The sequence below is a fragment of the Anopheles maculipalpis genome, chromosome X, assembly GCF_943734695.1.
Source record: "Anopheles maculipalpis chromosome X, idAnoMacuDA_375_x, whole genome shotgun sequence".
Classification (NCBI taxonomy): domain Eukaryota; kingdom Metazoa; phylum Arthropoda; class Insecta; order Diptera; family Culicidae; genus Anopheles; species Anopheles maculipalpis.
Window position 1 is genome coordinate 6,787,110 of NC_064870.1, and position 15,096 is coordinate 6,802,205.

Here is a 15,096-nt window from a genome sequence, read left to right on the forward strand (position 1 = left end):
GTGATTTATGATTTTTTTTTTTTGTTCGGGGCACACAGAATTTAACACTGAACGTAATTATTTAGGCACTTTATGTTAGGAATTTTATTTCACACGCCAATGGTGTACAGCTAGAACACATGTAACCGCCAGTTATTACCGATTGACGCAACATGTTTAATCATTTCTATTACTATATAAAGCTTAGCGTGTGTGTGTGTGTATGCTTAATAAAATTTGCGTCAGTATAAGTTAAGTAGAAGCACTTTTAGTAGTAGCGATAGGGGAATTGGGAACAGTTGGCAGCTAGTTGACCTGTGAGGAGGCTAGGCAAAGCGTTAACGAAACGAAAGCAGCCGTTAGCACTTGTCGAACGTGACACAAAACGTGCAGATTGATTGCCGGTACGCGGTGGACGTGTCCGGTTCGTCCCGCCCGAGGGTAGACTCTTGGTTGATTGTGTCGACGCACGGCCGCTGACCGTTCCCAGTGACCAGTACCGCGATCAGGTGCGAGATGTAACTCTTCGCCAGCCGTAACGTTTCGATCTTGGACAGCTTCCGATTGTGCGGTTCCGTCGGTATCAGCTGGCGCAGATTGTTGAACGCCGAGTTAACGCTGTAAACATCCAACCGAGCAATGCTATTTAAAAATTGTGCGTCCGGATGTGCAGCGTGTTCCGGCGACCCGTTGAAGTTACCTGTGCGTACGGTAGCGCTCCCGTGCGTTCGCCTGCAACCGTTGGTCGAAGGTTAGCAGTGGATCCTTGCCCGATTCGCCGGACGTGCTGGTGCTGCTGGTGCTGCGTCGGTTGCGGCCGCTCATCTTACGGCACCATCCGCTCGATTACTGCAAAACCTCGGCACACGACAACGCGCACAAAACCATAACACACTACCAGCACCGTGTACGGTTCCATTCAGACTGACGTGACCTTTCCCCGCCCAAAGGCAAGTGGCATCAACAAACGTGTGAGTGGGACGGCAGACGGGCGGGCGAGCTCGTACCCATTTGGTGAAGAAATTAAGTCATCGGGCAGGGCCTGGCGATTGGTACCGTTGTGCAAACAACAAACGTAACCCCTGTCGGTTTCGGTGCGATATTTATGGGTTAATGAGGTCGGAACAGATTTCTGGTGAGCGATAGTGCAGATGTGCCGGAACGTTCCGGATACACCGGATGCATCTTTGTGTGATCTTTTTTTTCTTTGCGCTTCGCCTAGAGTGCCCAGGGGTGGGCAATCGGTTTCATTTTTTTTTCGTTCGAGATCCGTTTTAAAGTTGTTTCTGAGTATTACATGCAATGTAAGGTTCAGAGCTACATGGAGAACCCCTTTACTCCCCCCCCCCTCCCACCATCCGCAAAACGCGGGGCTATCCGAACACGTTCTTCTGTCTCTTTTAGGCTCTGCCTTTAATCGGTTAGTTCTACATAGCTCTAAGTTCTCACTTTTAAGCATTGAAGTCTGACATCTTTTTGAAGACTTGATCCACACTATGAACCACTATATTTCACTTACTGTAAGGCTCTCTACTCAATGTGAAGCTCTAAACCCGCAAATGTTTGCACTGTCATTGCATTATAGCTCACTTTGGACGCTTCTTTCTAAGGGTACCACCCTCACTATGAAACTCTGCCCTTACTAGGTGTTTTAATATATTTTCTTTCATCACAAAACTAGGTTTTTACTCTCTAGGACGCTCTGATTCCACTCGTTATGCTTATGCTTGATAAATTTACTACTTCTGTTTGTGACCAAAATTCCTCCACAATTGCATAGATTCACGTTCCAAATAAGTTGCCGACCTCTGTTCTAGACTCATCACGCGAAGAAAAGGAACAACACACACACACTCCGATTACTCTCATTGTCTCACCCCCCCCCCCCCCTCCTCCCTCAACTTCAAAACGCCCTTCAAGACTTGTGTGTGATCCTTTTGCGCAATCCACAATCATTGCAATGGTTCGTTTGCCGGCGCGCGTATCTATCATCGGCACATATCGCTCCCTCGCAACTAGTCCGCACGCACTTGTCGCACAGCAAGGGCACGCGAAGGACCGGGGGAGGTAAGAACGGAAGAAACCGATAAATCAATGCGTGGATTGTTTTTTTTTTCTTTTCCTTCTGGATGCTGGGACCTTCTACGCTTAATAATTCGTATACACATCCGAGTCGTTTAACGAAAACATCTTTATTATCGAAAAAAAAAACACACACTAATAGACACTTCATCCTCCCGCTGTGCTCTGGGGATGAGGTTAGGGTGCTCTCGTAAATTAGGAGACAAAAACAAAATCAAAGTGGAAAGAACAGAAAAAGAAACAAACAAAAAATGACGAGCTCGTAACCCGAGCTAATACTGCTTATTTGAATATTTAGTGGAAGATTAACCACACTCTGCCGGAGATGATCGACAGAGGAGTGACGCACACTTTACATATTCGCTCGGTATTTCGGGAACGCATTGTTGTTGTTCCAACGATGACCCGGATTGGACCTGTCACGTTGAACTTGTTGGAAGTACTTTGGGTATGCTTAATACTAGCGTTTAAGTCACATGCGGCCATCTTGTAACCGAGATATCCTTCCTCTATACTTCTAACCTACAAGGATGCTTACAGTGTGCGTGTGTGCTCGCTCTGGACACCAGTCTCGTCTTTGCTATCTACACAGCTGTACCGGGTCGCCACTGCCGGTGCTACCTAGTGATGATCGGTGATCTTCACCTTGTACGTCGACTTCCAAACCTCAAACAGACAGATCGTCGAGTGAAACCGGTAAAAGATGGCGAGTGGCATCGAGACGTGCGTAATCACCGTCCAGGCCCAGGTGCCGAAGAAATCGAGATGGGACGGCCGGAAGCTGGCCCGCCCCTTGATCAGCGTGTTGATGAACCACATCGCCATGTTGGCGACCAGCAGAAAGGTAACGATCTCCCTGCCCGGCTTGGTGCGGTTCTGCTGTGCACCGCGACACTTGCGCCACACCGCATTCAGTATGAACAGCGTCTGGATAGACGTTTGTATCAAGCTAAACAGTTCCGCCACCAAACCTTCCCGTGCGCCCGGCACGCCTTGCTTCATCGAGAAGTAGCTCCCAACGATGCTGAACATCCCGTACACGTACACCCCCGTCTGGGCCAACACGAGCAGCGTACAGTCGAGACTAATCGAACCACTGTGGTGGTCGTTCTTCTTGCGCTGATACTTAAGATCGCGCATCTTCAACATGGCGACCACCACCGCCACTGCCGTCAGTGCGTACATGAGCGTTTCCGCGATCGTTACCTCCTGGATCGCGAAGTACTCGTAGCCGGGCTCGTCGTACAGCACGAAGTACATGATGAGGCAGATGATTGTGAGGACCGTCAGCAGGATACCGCCGAACATGCCCCGATGGGCGCGGGAACAGTCGACCGAAAAGTGGTGTGCACTTTTCGAACCGGCACCGGTCTGTACCTTGATCGAGCTGCGCCGTGTCCGATCGATTTCGGCGATTGTTTTCACCTTCTTCCACATCTCGTACAGAATGACGGCACAGATGAGCGAGTACTCGATGGTGCAGGGGAACAAAAAGGGGGAGACATTTTGTACGAGCGAACCCATTATGTTGGTGCGTTGACAGTCGACGTACTCGGCCGCTGGTTCGGTACTGCCGGTCGCTCGTCGGACCAGTGTGTGATTGAGGGCGGCGTCCAGCAGTTCTTCGGATGAGTCGGATACTGTGGTCGTGGTGGAGACGGTACTGGTTGGGGTGGTGGCGGCCGTAACTAGTGACGTGTACGTGTCGAACGCATCGCCTAGAAGTAGGGAACAAGGTAAGCGACACTTCCCGATATCCATCCAACACACTCCGACACGATACGTACCCTTGTGATGTGCCGTGTGGGCAAGATGGTGGATCTCGTGCTTTGTTTCCTCCACCAGCACGTACAGCCACTCGCACAGGTTCGTCGCGACCATGTGCATTAGCCCAAACCGTGCAAACACCTTATGCCGCGCCATATCCAGATCGGACGTGTTGAGAAAGATGAACTGCATCTGGACCAGCGAAAGCAACATCCGGGCGGCCGGTGTCAGCGCTATGAAGATGCTGGAACATCCCGGCGATGCGTTCAGCTCAAAGTACTGTCCAAACTCTAGCCCAGAGTACACCATCGTACCGATGCCAAACGCGATAGCACCGACCCGTAGATAGAAACTGCCAAAGTGCGGTATGCGCTTCTTCGTCGAGGAGCTACTGTTCGTTTTCTCATCTGCAGAGAGGAGTTGAAGCGATTTTTAGACGACTTTTGTTTTTTTCGGTGTTGTACGCTTTTTGAAGGTAACGACTTACGATAGCTCTTGATGAGGGTTAGCACCGCACGGCGGCGCATAGTGGAGGCGTACACGAAGATCACAAACGCGATGCTGACGGTGTAGAGAAACAGGTAGAAGCCCTGGTAAACGTTGGCCGGTATCTGGGAGGAGAGAATTTCCGTGACGGGCAGCGCAATACCGAGGATGACGACGATTTTCGCATACAGTGCGGACAGAGCCGTGCTGAGCGCATCACTGTTGGAGAGAGATGGGCAGTTAGGGTGTTGCATAGCTTTTGCTAAGGGGGAAGTTGTCTACTACTTACTCGCCAAAGCGTCTGTTTTTGCGGCGTGATTCTAACGCCTGCTCACTCAGTGGGCCACTCGATGGTGGCAGCTGGCTTAACGACACCTTGCTGCCCATGTTTGACTCGATGTCGTTGTTGTGATGACGGCGTCCAGGCAACCAGGCGAGCGATCCTCGTCTAATGGCGGCCATCAGTGATGGTTTCGTGTGTCCATGCCCATCCTGCGCTACAGAGGACGAACGTCGGCCGGAATTGTACGTTTCACCACCGCCACCACCACCACCACCCCCATTGCGTCTCGACTCGAGATCTTCCGGTATTTGATCCAGCATCGTACTGGACCCATGATGCTGATGGTTGTGATGGTGATTGTACTTGGCCGGCATTGCTTTCGCGTTGCTCAGTATCGAACCGCCCGATTTGCCGAGCAGCTGTATCCCACTGTCCGGATCGTGATCACCTTTCGGCACCGACAGATAATTACTGTCCTTTGCGAAGCTTAGGACCGGCTGCGCATCGTCTTCGTTGTGTGTACCGTCCGCCTCCTCGTCAACGGTGGCCGTCCCTGTGCCGCCGAGCGATGCTAGCTCACTTTCTAACTGCTCGCTGCCACGACAGGGAAAAGGAAATCGAACGATAAAGTCGATAAGTCGATCGACTCTATATCTGGCGATGATGATGATGATGATGATGAGGTTTTGGGAGGGTAGATTAACTCGCGGAACTGAATTACGCAAAAACGTGACCCATGCGAATGGTCGTGATCACCTGAATAATGGTGTACGCACGTTCGACCCGCCGTCGCTACCTGATTGACTCAGGCAATCGATTATCGGGAGGTCTCCTTATCTGGTCGCGCTTCTGTAGAATGGTCGTTGGCTACCGGTAATTGGACGCGTTTCGGAAATTGCGCAATAGTGGTGCTTTTATCTCTGGACAAGGAAAACCGGTTACAAGCGTTCTGTTTGGAGAATGCTCCAGAACGCGCTCGGCAGGTAGTTGACAGGTGAAAGTTTTTTTTTTTTTTTTTGGGAAGAAAAGTCTTACTCTTTATCTCTCTAGTATTCTCTGTGACTTTCGCTGGCTTGTTGCTATCAACATTCACGCCTCCACTTACCTCTACCTCTACCTACTACCAGCTTCTTCCCGATCCACTCTGTACTAGGTACCAGAGCTGTACTTTGTCCGTCACGCGTTTGATCGATTGAATGCGTTTTTCTTCTCCCCTCTCCCACTCTCCCAAAAGTACCACTCACCCACTCACTTATCACCAAGAGATGGCCCAGCAGCACGAGACTTGGCACACCACGGCTGTGTAGGAAAGCGTCCGCGTGTTGACAGTGTAAAACATCAACTGAACACTGATAGGTGCTTGACGTACCGCAAAAAACAATCGAATCACATTCGAAATGGACCTTATCAGGTTCTGCATCCCGCTGGAGCAGCTAAGCAGCGAGGGAGCGAGCGAGTGAGCAACAACAAAAAAAAAGAAGTAAACTCAATCGATACAACTCCGTACGGGTGCACAGATTGCAACCACTGTAGATATATGTACCCGCCGAGGTAGTTGCTTACGTCTCCCCGACTCAATGCTTGCCAAAAAAGATAACCAGCCGAGGCATAATAACCTGACGGATAGGGTTAAGTGGTAGCGGGACAATCAGTTTGGCAAACATTTGCAAAATGGCAGCCGACTCGTTAGCATCGGATGGATGGAGGTGGAGGAGATGTTGGAGGCTGGTGGGAGACTACGAAAGAAGATGCAAATTGTTCGCTGTAGTTAGGTGTGATCCGCAAAGAAGAAGAAAAAAAAGAAGAACCTCATCACGCTCCTGGTGAGTGGCATCACGTACAGAGCTACTTAGCGTTCGGATTGTACTTAGAGTACAATTATATCGTTGGTGCCCCGAAGGATATAATGGTAATGATTGGTGTGGTTGGTCGACGGCTCGGCGACTTATCGGCGCACTAATCGATCAGCAAATGCTAGTAGGTTACCTCCTTGCAATCGGTGCCCGTTCGGGGCGGTCTAGTTTGACGCCCGGTCTCACCAACGGTTTGACGAATGGGCCGTCCATCGGCAGCTCACCAACGATCATGGCGGTTGCGCTTTAACGGCAGAACCCCTTGTGTGACACCGTTCTCGCCACTTCCACTGACTTAGTGTCTACTACCTGTCACCTACTTGTCACTAGTGACCATGATGCACTTTGCGTTCTCTGTGTGTTTTGTCACCGTTCTGCAGATAGTGCGAAGCCTGCCGAGCACGTGCCAACGAAGGCGTGCGTACACGCGTGAGTGCAATTAAGTCACGCTCTCTCACTCTTTCGCGCTCTCTATCTTGATACACACGCACACCACACTTTCTCTCGCAGTCACACACACACATGCAATGAACCGTGGGTGCCCCGCGCAAAGGGACGCTGCAAAAAAAGGGGGTAAACGAACCAAAACAAAAAAAAAAACAAAAAATGGTTGATGATGTGCAAAATGCGCCCTGCGACGCGCAACTAAGTGCGCGTATCGCACTCACACGGTCTTTTATACAGAGGTGAACTACCCTGTGCACCGTTTACCGCCTGCTTCACCTGCCACCAACCCCTCCCGCCTCGCTGCTCCATCTCCGTCATCTTGGCATCATGCGAATGAGTTAGACAATTAGCGACCCCCGACTGCGATTTATGCTCCCGCTCCACGTCTTCCATAGGGTTAGTTTTGTTCTAGTTATTATTGCTGCTTTTTTGTTGTTGTTGTTGCTGTATCAATGCATATTTTACAAACACGCGCGTAGAGCTTAGGGCACGCGGCGTGACGGTCTTTAAATGTCATCGGATACGATGGTATTGATCGGTGGTTCCAGACTGATGGTGGGAGACTTCAATGCATGCATACAAAGGGTTCCTTTAGCGAAATGCAGGGGAAATAGATTTGGAGGACTTTTGCGATATTTAGTAATTCTTGATAATTTGAGGACTTTTGCAAGAAAGATCACAACGGTATCTGAAGCTTCTTGACCTTGTGCAGTTTTGCAAGCGCTCTTGTGGAGGTTAAAGCACCTTTCAAAAGCGCCGACTGGAAGGTTTTGCTTTTCAAAAGTTGATACGCGACAGCAGTACTTGAGCTCCTCCCAGTGCGATATCCCCGTTCTAGCTGGTAAGAATTACAAGTACCCGCCATGTTTGCTCCCGTTTCATATCCACTCGGAACACCGATTTGCTACCTTCCCTGGCAAGCACCTACTTGCAACCCGATCGTCGCAAAATAAATGGCGTAATTGATTAATCTTCACTAGCGATCCGGCAATAATGCGCTCGACCACACGGATGCTCCGCAAAACACTTGTGCCCAGAAAGCTCGTAAAAAGAGTTGTGGCACCCCCCCCCCCATGCCAGAGATTACTCCAAAATACTAGCACCTCTGTTTACATCTTCGGCGACAAACGGTGCCGGGCTATTGGTGACGAAAATTTGGTTTTGACCGAGTTCAGCGTGCAAACGCTGATTGAGACAATCGGCCGATTGCAATTGCGATGGCGATAAGCCAGACAACAACCGGGCCGTTTTTAGCACGTACTCTTTCCCGGCAAATCGGCGAGAGTATATCAGCTTATGCACACAAACACATCCGGCGGTACTTTGCGGTTATCTTGCGATGCGAAACGATGATCCCTTATCCTCCCGACCCGGTGCCCCGGGGGAAGGTTTTTGCTTTGTCCTACCTGAAGGAGACGGAGTTCTTCTTGAGCAGCTTACCAGCCGTACCACCGGTGGGAGTAGCGCCGGTGGACATCGTGATGTTTGTCGCCATTCGGTCGTCGCCGGATTGCAGTGCGTTCGGTTCGGTTGAGCTCGTTGAGAAATTGAATTGGTGTGGTTTTGCTGCAAGGGCACCGGATTTAGAACACATACGCGCACAAACACACACACACACACAGAGAGAACCGTTTAATATGGGCGCTGGTGAATAGTAAGACGTCCAGAACCTGTCGCCGCTTTTATCTAGCAAGAACTGATGCGTAAGACACGGTGGTAATAGATAACAAGGCACGGGTTTGGGCCACCCTCACTCATCACATCGCACGCACAGAAACCGCAAAACCCTGGTTTGGTGGAGGGGGAGGAGGTGAAGGGGAGCGGAGAAACCGCGCACTATCTGTCCACACACCTCCGAGGGTTCGGTTCGGTGATGTTTCAATCAGCTATCAGGTAGGTAGTAAAGCCAATCAATTTCACTAATTGAAAGCCACACATCACGGTAGAAACGTCAGTGCTTCTTATTAGCGTTATCTAAGCCCGTGGTCCGGGGCACAACCCCAGCAATCCCCGGCTCGAGATGATGCTCTCGGTGGAGGCGTCCGGCCAGCGGGCTCCTGCGTCTGCACACTTATGCTGGTTCGGATGAGCACCGGCCAAGGTAAGAAGGCGTCATCGAGCGAGCGCGTGCAAAATATCGGACGTCCGTATTTTAGCGTTTCTTCTTCTGCTACTTCTTGGGGTGTGGGTAGTCCCCTTCGAGGTCCGGCTGCAGTACAACACGGTACGAACTTCGCTTCGTCTGTGGGTGGTAAAGACTCACGGTAAAGACGGAATGACACGCGTCTAGTGCGACGATCGGATCCGACTGACACACGGGGGGTTACCGATCCTATCTCATACGGTGGCGCTCGCCCGGTGTGTGCACCTCGTGAGCGTATACCCCCCCCCCCCCCCCCCCCCTTAGCCGCCGGAAAGGAAGGGATCGCAGCAGTGGTGGATAATAGTGAGATAAAAAAGAAGTCCATCGCAGGCAGACGCAGATATAGACAGAGCGCACGGTCCCCCCCCCCTCTGTATTTGCTCCGACAAGAACAGCGACAAACAAAAAAAAACCCCAGGCAAATCAAAACTTGGCACGAGAGATCCGTGTGTAGCTCCATTAGCTCCAAAGGTGTGCGAATAGGTACGGCAAATACACGCGCTCCATGATCTTCAATCTCAGCCAGCATCCGCACCGTGACACTACCTGTTCGTGGTGCGTGTGTCCGCTCTCCCTTCTCGCTTGGATCTCGCGCTGACTCTTGTTTGCACTGAGAGCGAAACGCTTCGATTCCTCCCCAAAACATGGCGGATTCGGTGTGAACTTGGTTCTTAATGGCGGGGCGGAACATGCGCTCGGTGCAAAAGATGTATTAGGGCACAGCGCTGAAGCGCACTGACAAGTCGCTCAAAGTTCAAGTTCATCCAGGTTCGAACCGTGCTGGTGCCGCGCGTTCGCGTGTCACCGAGCGCAAAGGGGGAGCGAAGCGAACGCACCGCAACCGAAGTCGAAGAGCAACAAACTGGTTCCATGCCGATACCCCTGCAGTCGCATGTCTCCTATTCTAGTGCAGCCGCTGTCTGCGGTACTGTCTGTGCCTCACGTGATGTATTCACCCCTTCTCGAGACGCAGGTTGTACGAGTCATTGTTAATCAGCTGAGCACAGTGCTGCCGCAGGGTGCATATGGGTGGATGAGACGCAGGAACAACCCCGACGCCACCTAGGCTTTGGATGACGTCTGACTGGGGCGGTAGGGTAGCAGGAACGGGCATCTGCACAATATCAGAATGACGTCCGAAGTAGTCGTCGTCGCCGTCGTCGTCTTTAAAGCAGCACCAATAAACCAATAATCCATTATCAATCAATGCTAGCACGATAGGTAGAGTTGTTCAAAAACCTGCCCATAATATGGTCGCGACTAACGCTGGGCATGGGGTTTGGATGTTTTATTTCTTTTTCCTGCTGTGTGTACTTGAAGATTGGCTCTAGCCAATTCTCGCCAATCACTCGCCCAACTCCTCCGGCTTTTTTTCTTCTTTAATATTATCACAAGTCAACCGTCTAAATGGCAATCGCGTAAAGTATCTTAAGCGCACCAAGGGCTTTTGGGGACGGAACCGATATTAAACTGTCCGGATTGGATTATCGCACGCGGGAAGTCGCCTCTCTCTCACCACACAGACACACACACACACACAAAAAACCCTCTAGAATCCACTCGATCATCGTCTAGCCGACAGCAAATCAGTGCACGCAATAGAGTAGCAAACCCTCCCCTCTCCCCGTTTGCGTATATACTTACCAACAACTAATTAACGATTAGTATCGGACCCTTGCGTACGCCCGCCTGTACTCTGCCGAGGGTTCCAATTACCGGAGGTCTCCGTCACAACTTCGGCGATCCTCACTTTACCAGTTCGACCTGGTTTTTTTGGATTATGGCTTTCTTCTCTCTCTCTCTCTCTCTCTCTCTCTCTTTTCTTTCGGAAGGAACCAAAACGGCAATCCGCGAGGTTAAAAAAAAAAAAGTTAATACCGCTTATGTTAACGGTCGGTGCAATAACTTTATCGACAACACCCCGGGCTGCTTTTTAAGCCCTGCTTCGCTGAGATTGACATTTATTTTACCGTGTCACTTGCTGCGTTGATTGATGATGGTAAGCGAAACGGTGTAGGATTTACTTGCTGTTGCTTCGGTTAGTTCTCAAGCGGCGGCAGACAGAGGTGGTACCATAAGGGGTAACGGTTGAAGTTGTTTTGTGCGTGTATTGCTCACTTTATTGCACTATTTCGAACGATTAGGACTTATTTACACTAAATAAAAGGGCGAGGGGATGTTTTTCGTTTATAGCACTAATAATTGGTGCTTGCGTGTATGACTAACGCTGGTGGAGCTGTTGTGGACGCAACACTTCCGCTGCTGACTAACTGTGACAGCCTTCTTGCATGCACTGACGCCCTGCTGTCAACGACAGGACGGAGATGAGAATTCTCTTCTTCGTGCTCACACCCACACACACACACACCTGGATGCTCGATAAGCGGATGCTATTTACTACCAGGTCTCGTTGTACCGCGCCTTGTAGCTATTCTTCCAGATCTCAAACAGACAGATCGTCGAATGGAACCGATAGAAGATGGCGAGCGGCATCGAGATGTGTGCGATGATGGCCCACGCCGCAGCGCCGTAAAATCCCATCACCAGCGGCCGAAAGCCCGCATTGCTCTTGACGAGCGAGTTCACCATCCAGGCGGCCAGGTTCGCCACCAGCAGAAACGTCACGATCTCCCGGCCCGGTTTGGTGCGATTCTGGCGTGCGCCCTTGCACCGCCGCCACCAAGTGCTGAGCACGAACAGTGTCTGGAGCGAGGTTTGGGCCAGCGCGAGCACCTCCGAAAGGATGGCCCAGTGCAGCAGCTGCCCATGCGTATGGTACGTACCGATGATCGAGAAGATGCCGTAGATGTAGATGCCGGTCTGCGTCACCAGCAGCAGGTGGCAGTCGATCGGTAGGGCGGCCGGCGACTGGGCCGACCCTTTGGTGCGTTGCGTGACGACGCGCAGATCACGCATGCGCTGCATCGCCATTACGACCGCAACGAGCGTTACCGAGTAGAGCGCAATCTCGTACACCACTATCTCGAGTGTGGCGGCGTGCTGCAGATGGCGCTCCTTGCGCAGCACGAAGTACATGATGAGCACGATCAGCGTCAGGACGAGCGTTACGATCCCACCGAACATGCCGCGCTGGGCGCTGGAACAGTCGATTGATAGCCGGTTGGCCGGGCGGCCAGTGACGGTACGGTCGGATGGGGCCAGCTTGCGGGTTGGGTCGGTGGTGCGGTTCAACGCGCACCACAGCTCGTACAGCGTCAGGGCACAGATGAGCGAGTACTCGATGGTGCAGGGGAAAAGGAATGGTGCGGCATTGTGGACGAGTGTGCTCATGATAGTGGTGGTGCGGCAGTGTGCGTCCGGCAGGTGTTGCTTTGATCCTGTTGCACGGTCCAGCCCAAACGGTGTTCATTTTGTTGGGTGGCCCACCCCACAGAAAAAAAAAGAGAGTACATTTAAGTAAACAGAAAGAGAGTAGTCGTATAGAGCGAGAGAGAGAGAGAGAGAAAAAGAGAGAAAGATAAAGGATAGAAAACATTATTGTCATCAATCTGGGTACGCCTTCTCCCGTATATACTGCAGGGTATAGGGGTTCACTGGAGCTGGACAAGGTTTCGACAAACATGACGAGAAATTGAAGTTGTCACCAGGACGGTGTTACCGTGCGAAGCCCTCCCAATCGCCCATTCTCCATCCCTCTGGCATGTCTGTGTTTGTACATACCCGTAGTAGCGCTGGCCGTCAGGTTGGTCTGCTGCTGCAGGCTGTGGTCGAGATGCACGATTTCATGCTTCGCCTCCTCGACCAGCACGTACAACCACTCGCACACGTTCGTCGCCAGCATGTGCATCAGACCGAAGCGGGATACGAACGCGTGCCGATCCAGCCCGAAGTCCTTCCCGCTCGCGATGATGAACTGCATCTGGACCACGCACAGCAGCATCCGGGCGGCAGGCAGTAGGGCGACCAACAGATTGCGACATCCAGAGTCGTCCGAGCCTGCCGGAGGTGTGGTGATGAGGACCGGTAAGCCAATCGATAATGATTATTATGCCGCAAGCAATATCCCCCCCCCCCCCCACCCCCGGTTGTACGGTCAACCGTGCGTTAAATCGGTTTTTCTCATCCCCACATAAACCTCCCCTCCCCCAGCTTTCCCGTGGGCCTTACCGTCCAGCTCGAAGTATTGGCCAAAATCTAGGGCAGAGTACACGAGGCTCCCGATACCGAACGCAATCGCACCGATGCGCAGATAGAACGATCCACTGTGGGCCGCTGTGGTGGACGGTATCCGTACAACAGACGACTTCCGTTCCTCCTCTAGACAGAGCAGTGGAGTGTGTGAGTGGAGACGTCAACTGTCTAATGATGGGAAACTCACCTGGACACTGGGTAAGGTACTTGAGCTGTGTTTGCCGTCGCCAGCGGGCAACGTACAGGAAGGTGCAGAACAGGATCGATACACCGTACAGGTAGAGATAGAACGGTTGATGGAAGTTTTGCGGTGCACCGCCGGCCACTAGCTCCGTCACTGGTAGCGTCACACCCATAATGATTAGCAGCTTCGCGTACAGTGCGGACAGTGCCGTGCCAAGATGATTCCTATGCCCCGGGAGCGAACAGAGCAGGCTCAGCTGTGTGGGGAGTGGTTTTTTTTTTTTGCAGACATAACGCTTACCTTGCTAAAATTCGATCCCGCTGCAGCTTCCGACTTTCGCGCGTCAGCTCATCCGTCTTGGTTGATACCTCCGAAAATTTGCGGTTCAGCGACAGCTTGCTGCCATGTTTGCGTATCAGATCGAGAAAGATGCGCTTCTGGGCGCCGAAGCTGGACAGGCGCCGCCGCGGCTCGTACAGTGACGGCGAGCGTGAACCGCTCCGGTTCGGATTCTTCGCAAAGTGATACCGCTCCACCAGCTCCACACTGTCCAGTGTGCCCCGGCGACTCTGAAGCGGCGACGGGCGGGCACTCGCCACAGCGGAACTTGCCTCGGAGATGTCGCGCTGCGGACTTCCTTTCGCGTACGCGAATGCTCCATCGTCTGGCGGTGGATGCACCCTAATGGGGTCGAAACAAAACAAAAAAAACCCAAGACATTGAGTAGGCAGCAAACTAACAGGCAAAGCACCTCATAAAAAGCACAACACTCTAGAGCTCTTGGGAGCTCCTACACACCGCAGCTCCGGAACTCGCATGATTGGGAAACAGGGGTGGGGTTTAACTCTGGACGCTTCAATGGAGCACCGACGTGCAGCTCGGAACGCTATCGACTGGTGGCGATCTGTTTTGCGTCGTCCGGAAGTTCATCCGATCGACGACGCCATTTCACCTAAACCATCGAACCACCGATCATATACAGCTTTACCGTCCGTGGAGTAAAAAAAAAAAAACGCGAGGAGAAGGGTTCTGCCAACTGGTGGTGGTTACATATCTAATAAGCCTCTCGAACTGGCTGATCACGGCAAAGCCGTGCTAATTGGCTAGGCAAGCCATGCGGCGCAGTGTGATCCTCCCGTTTCTTCCTGTGGGCAGTCTCGCGTCAGCATCTCCAGCCCTGAGTCTTCTGAGCGTTCGGAGCTGAGGGTCGACATTGAATTTTCAAGAGATACCGGCGGAATGCCTCCGAGGTGGCAAAACCGGATCACGCCCTACCTTGAAGTTGCCGCCGCACCCGGCATGTCCGTATCCTTCCCGCTGTTGAAGGTAAACTACAAACTGCACACACACACACACACACACACAGAAACAAAACAAAAACCGCACCGAAAAGTCGCCAAAGACTTCCAATCGGCGTCAACCATAAACATTAACTGACAGCCGGGCGGCGCATTTTCGGCAGGGGCCAGATTTTTGGTGTTTTTGTTTTGTCATTAGTCGACGCTGGGAGAAAAGTTTTGCCGGGTCACCGCCGCACACCATAAACAAGCCTTCAGCCGAGCGTGAGCGCGCTGGAGCTGATACACCTTTAAGGCCGGCGGAGCGCAGAGGGGTGGCTGGTGAAGTTATCAAGCCGCTCGCTCTGATAAAAAAGCACACATATATATGCACAGGGTGCTTGAGCAGGACGCGTGCGTGCGTACACTGGGGCGCTAATGGC

General features: G+C 51.9%; 3 protein-coding genes across 3 annotated transcripts in view; all 3 read right to left on the minus strand.

Annotated features, from left to right (window-relative positions):
• The window catches only part of LOC126562065 (proton channel OtopLc-like), a 187,292-nt gene extending 180,599 nt beyond the window's left edge, over window positions 1-6,693 (minus strand). Inside the window, exons 1-5 of the mRNA XM_050218479.1 lie at window positions 6,584-6,693; window positions 4,604-5,191; window positions 4,316-4,533; window positions 3,849-4,235; window positions 2,683-3,779 (exon numbers count right to left, since the gene is read on the minus strand). Coding sequence (XP_050074436.1) covers window positions 2,683-3,779; window positions 3,849-4,235; window positions 4,316-4,533; window positions 4,604-5,191; window positions 6,584-6,684 — 2,391 coding nt within the window. The 5' untranslated portion in view covers window positions 6,685-6,693. The remainder of the gene's footprint in view (window positions 1-2,682; window positions 3,780-3,848; window positions 4,236-4,315; window positions 4,534-4,603; window positions 5,192-6,583) is intronic.
• LOC126561323 (transcription factor 15) lies at window positions 339-810 on the minus strand. Its single transcript, XM_050217401.1, has 2 exons — window positions 680-810; window positions 339-621 (listed from the first exon to the last, which is right to left on the minus strand). Exons 1-2 carry the CDS (start codon window positions 802-804, stop codon window positions 339-341), a joined length of 408 nt encoding a protein of 135 aa, XP_050073358.1. The 5' UTR covers window positions 805-810.
• Window positions 6,694-11,424: 4,731 nt separating the features above from the next.
• LOC126562967 (proton channel OtopLc-like) lies at window positions 11,425-14,677 on the minus strand. The gene is made up of 6 exons (XM_050219578.1): window positions 14,652-14,677; window positions 13,677-14,057; window positions 13,380-13,600; window positions 13,169-13,318; window positions 12,722-12,997; window positions 11,425-12,378 (listed from the first exon to the last, which is right to left on the minus strand). The coding sequence occupies exons 1-6, from the start codon at window positions 14,675-14,677 to the stop codon at window positions 11,438-11,440; spliced, it is 1,995 nt and encodes a 664-aa protein (XP_050075535.1). The 3' UTR covers window positions 11,425-11,437.
• Between the last annotated feature and the right edge of the window lie 419 nt (window positions 14,678-15,096).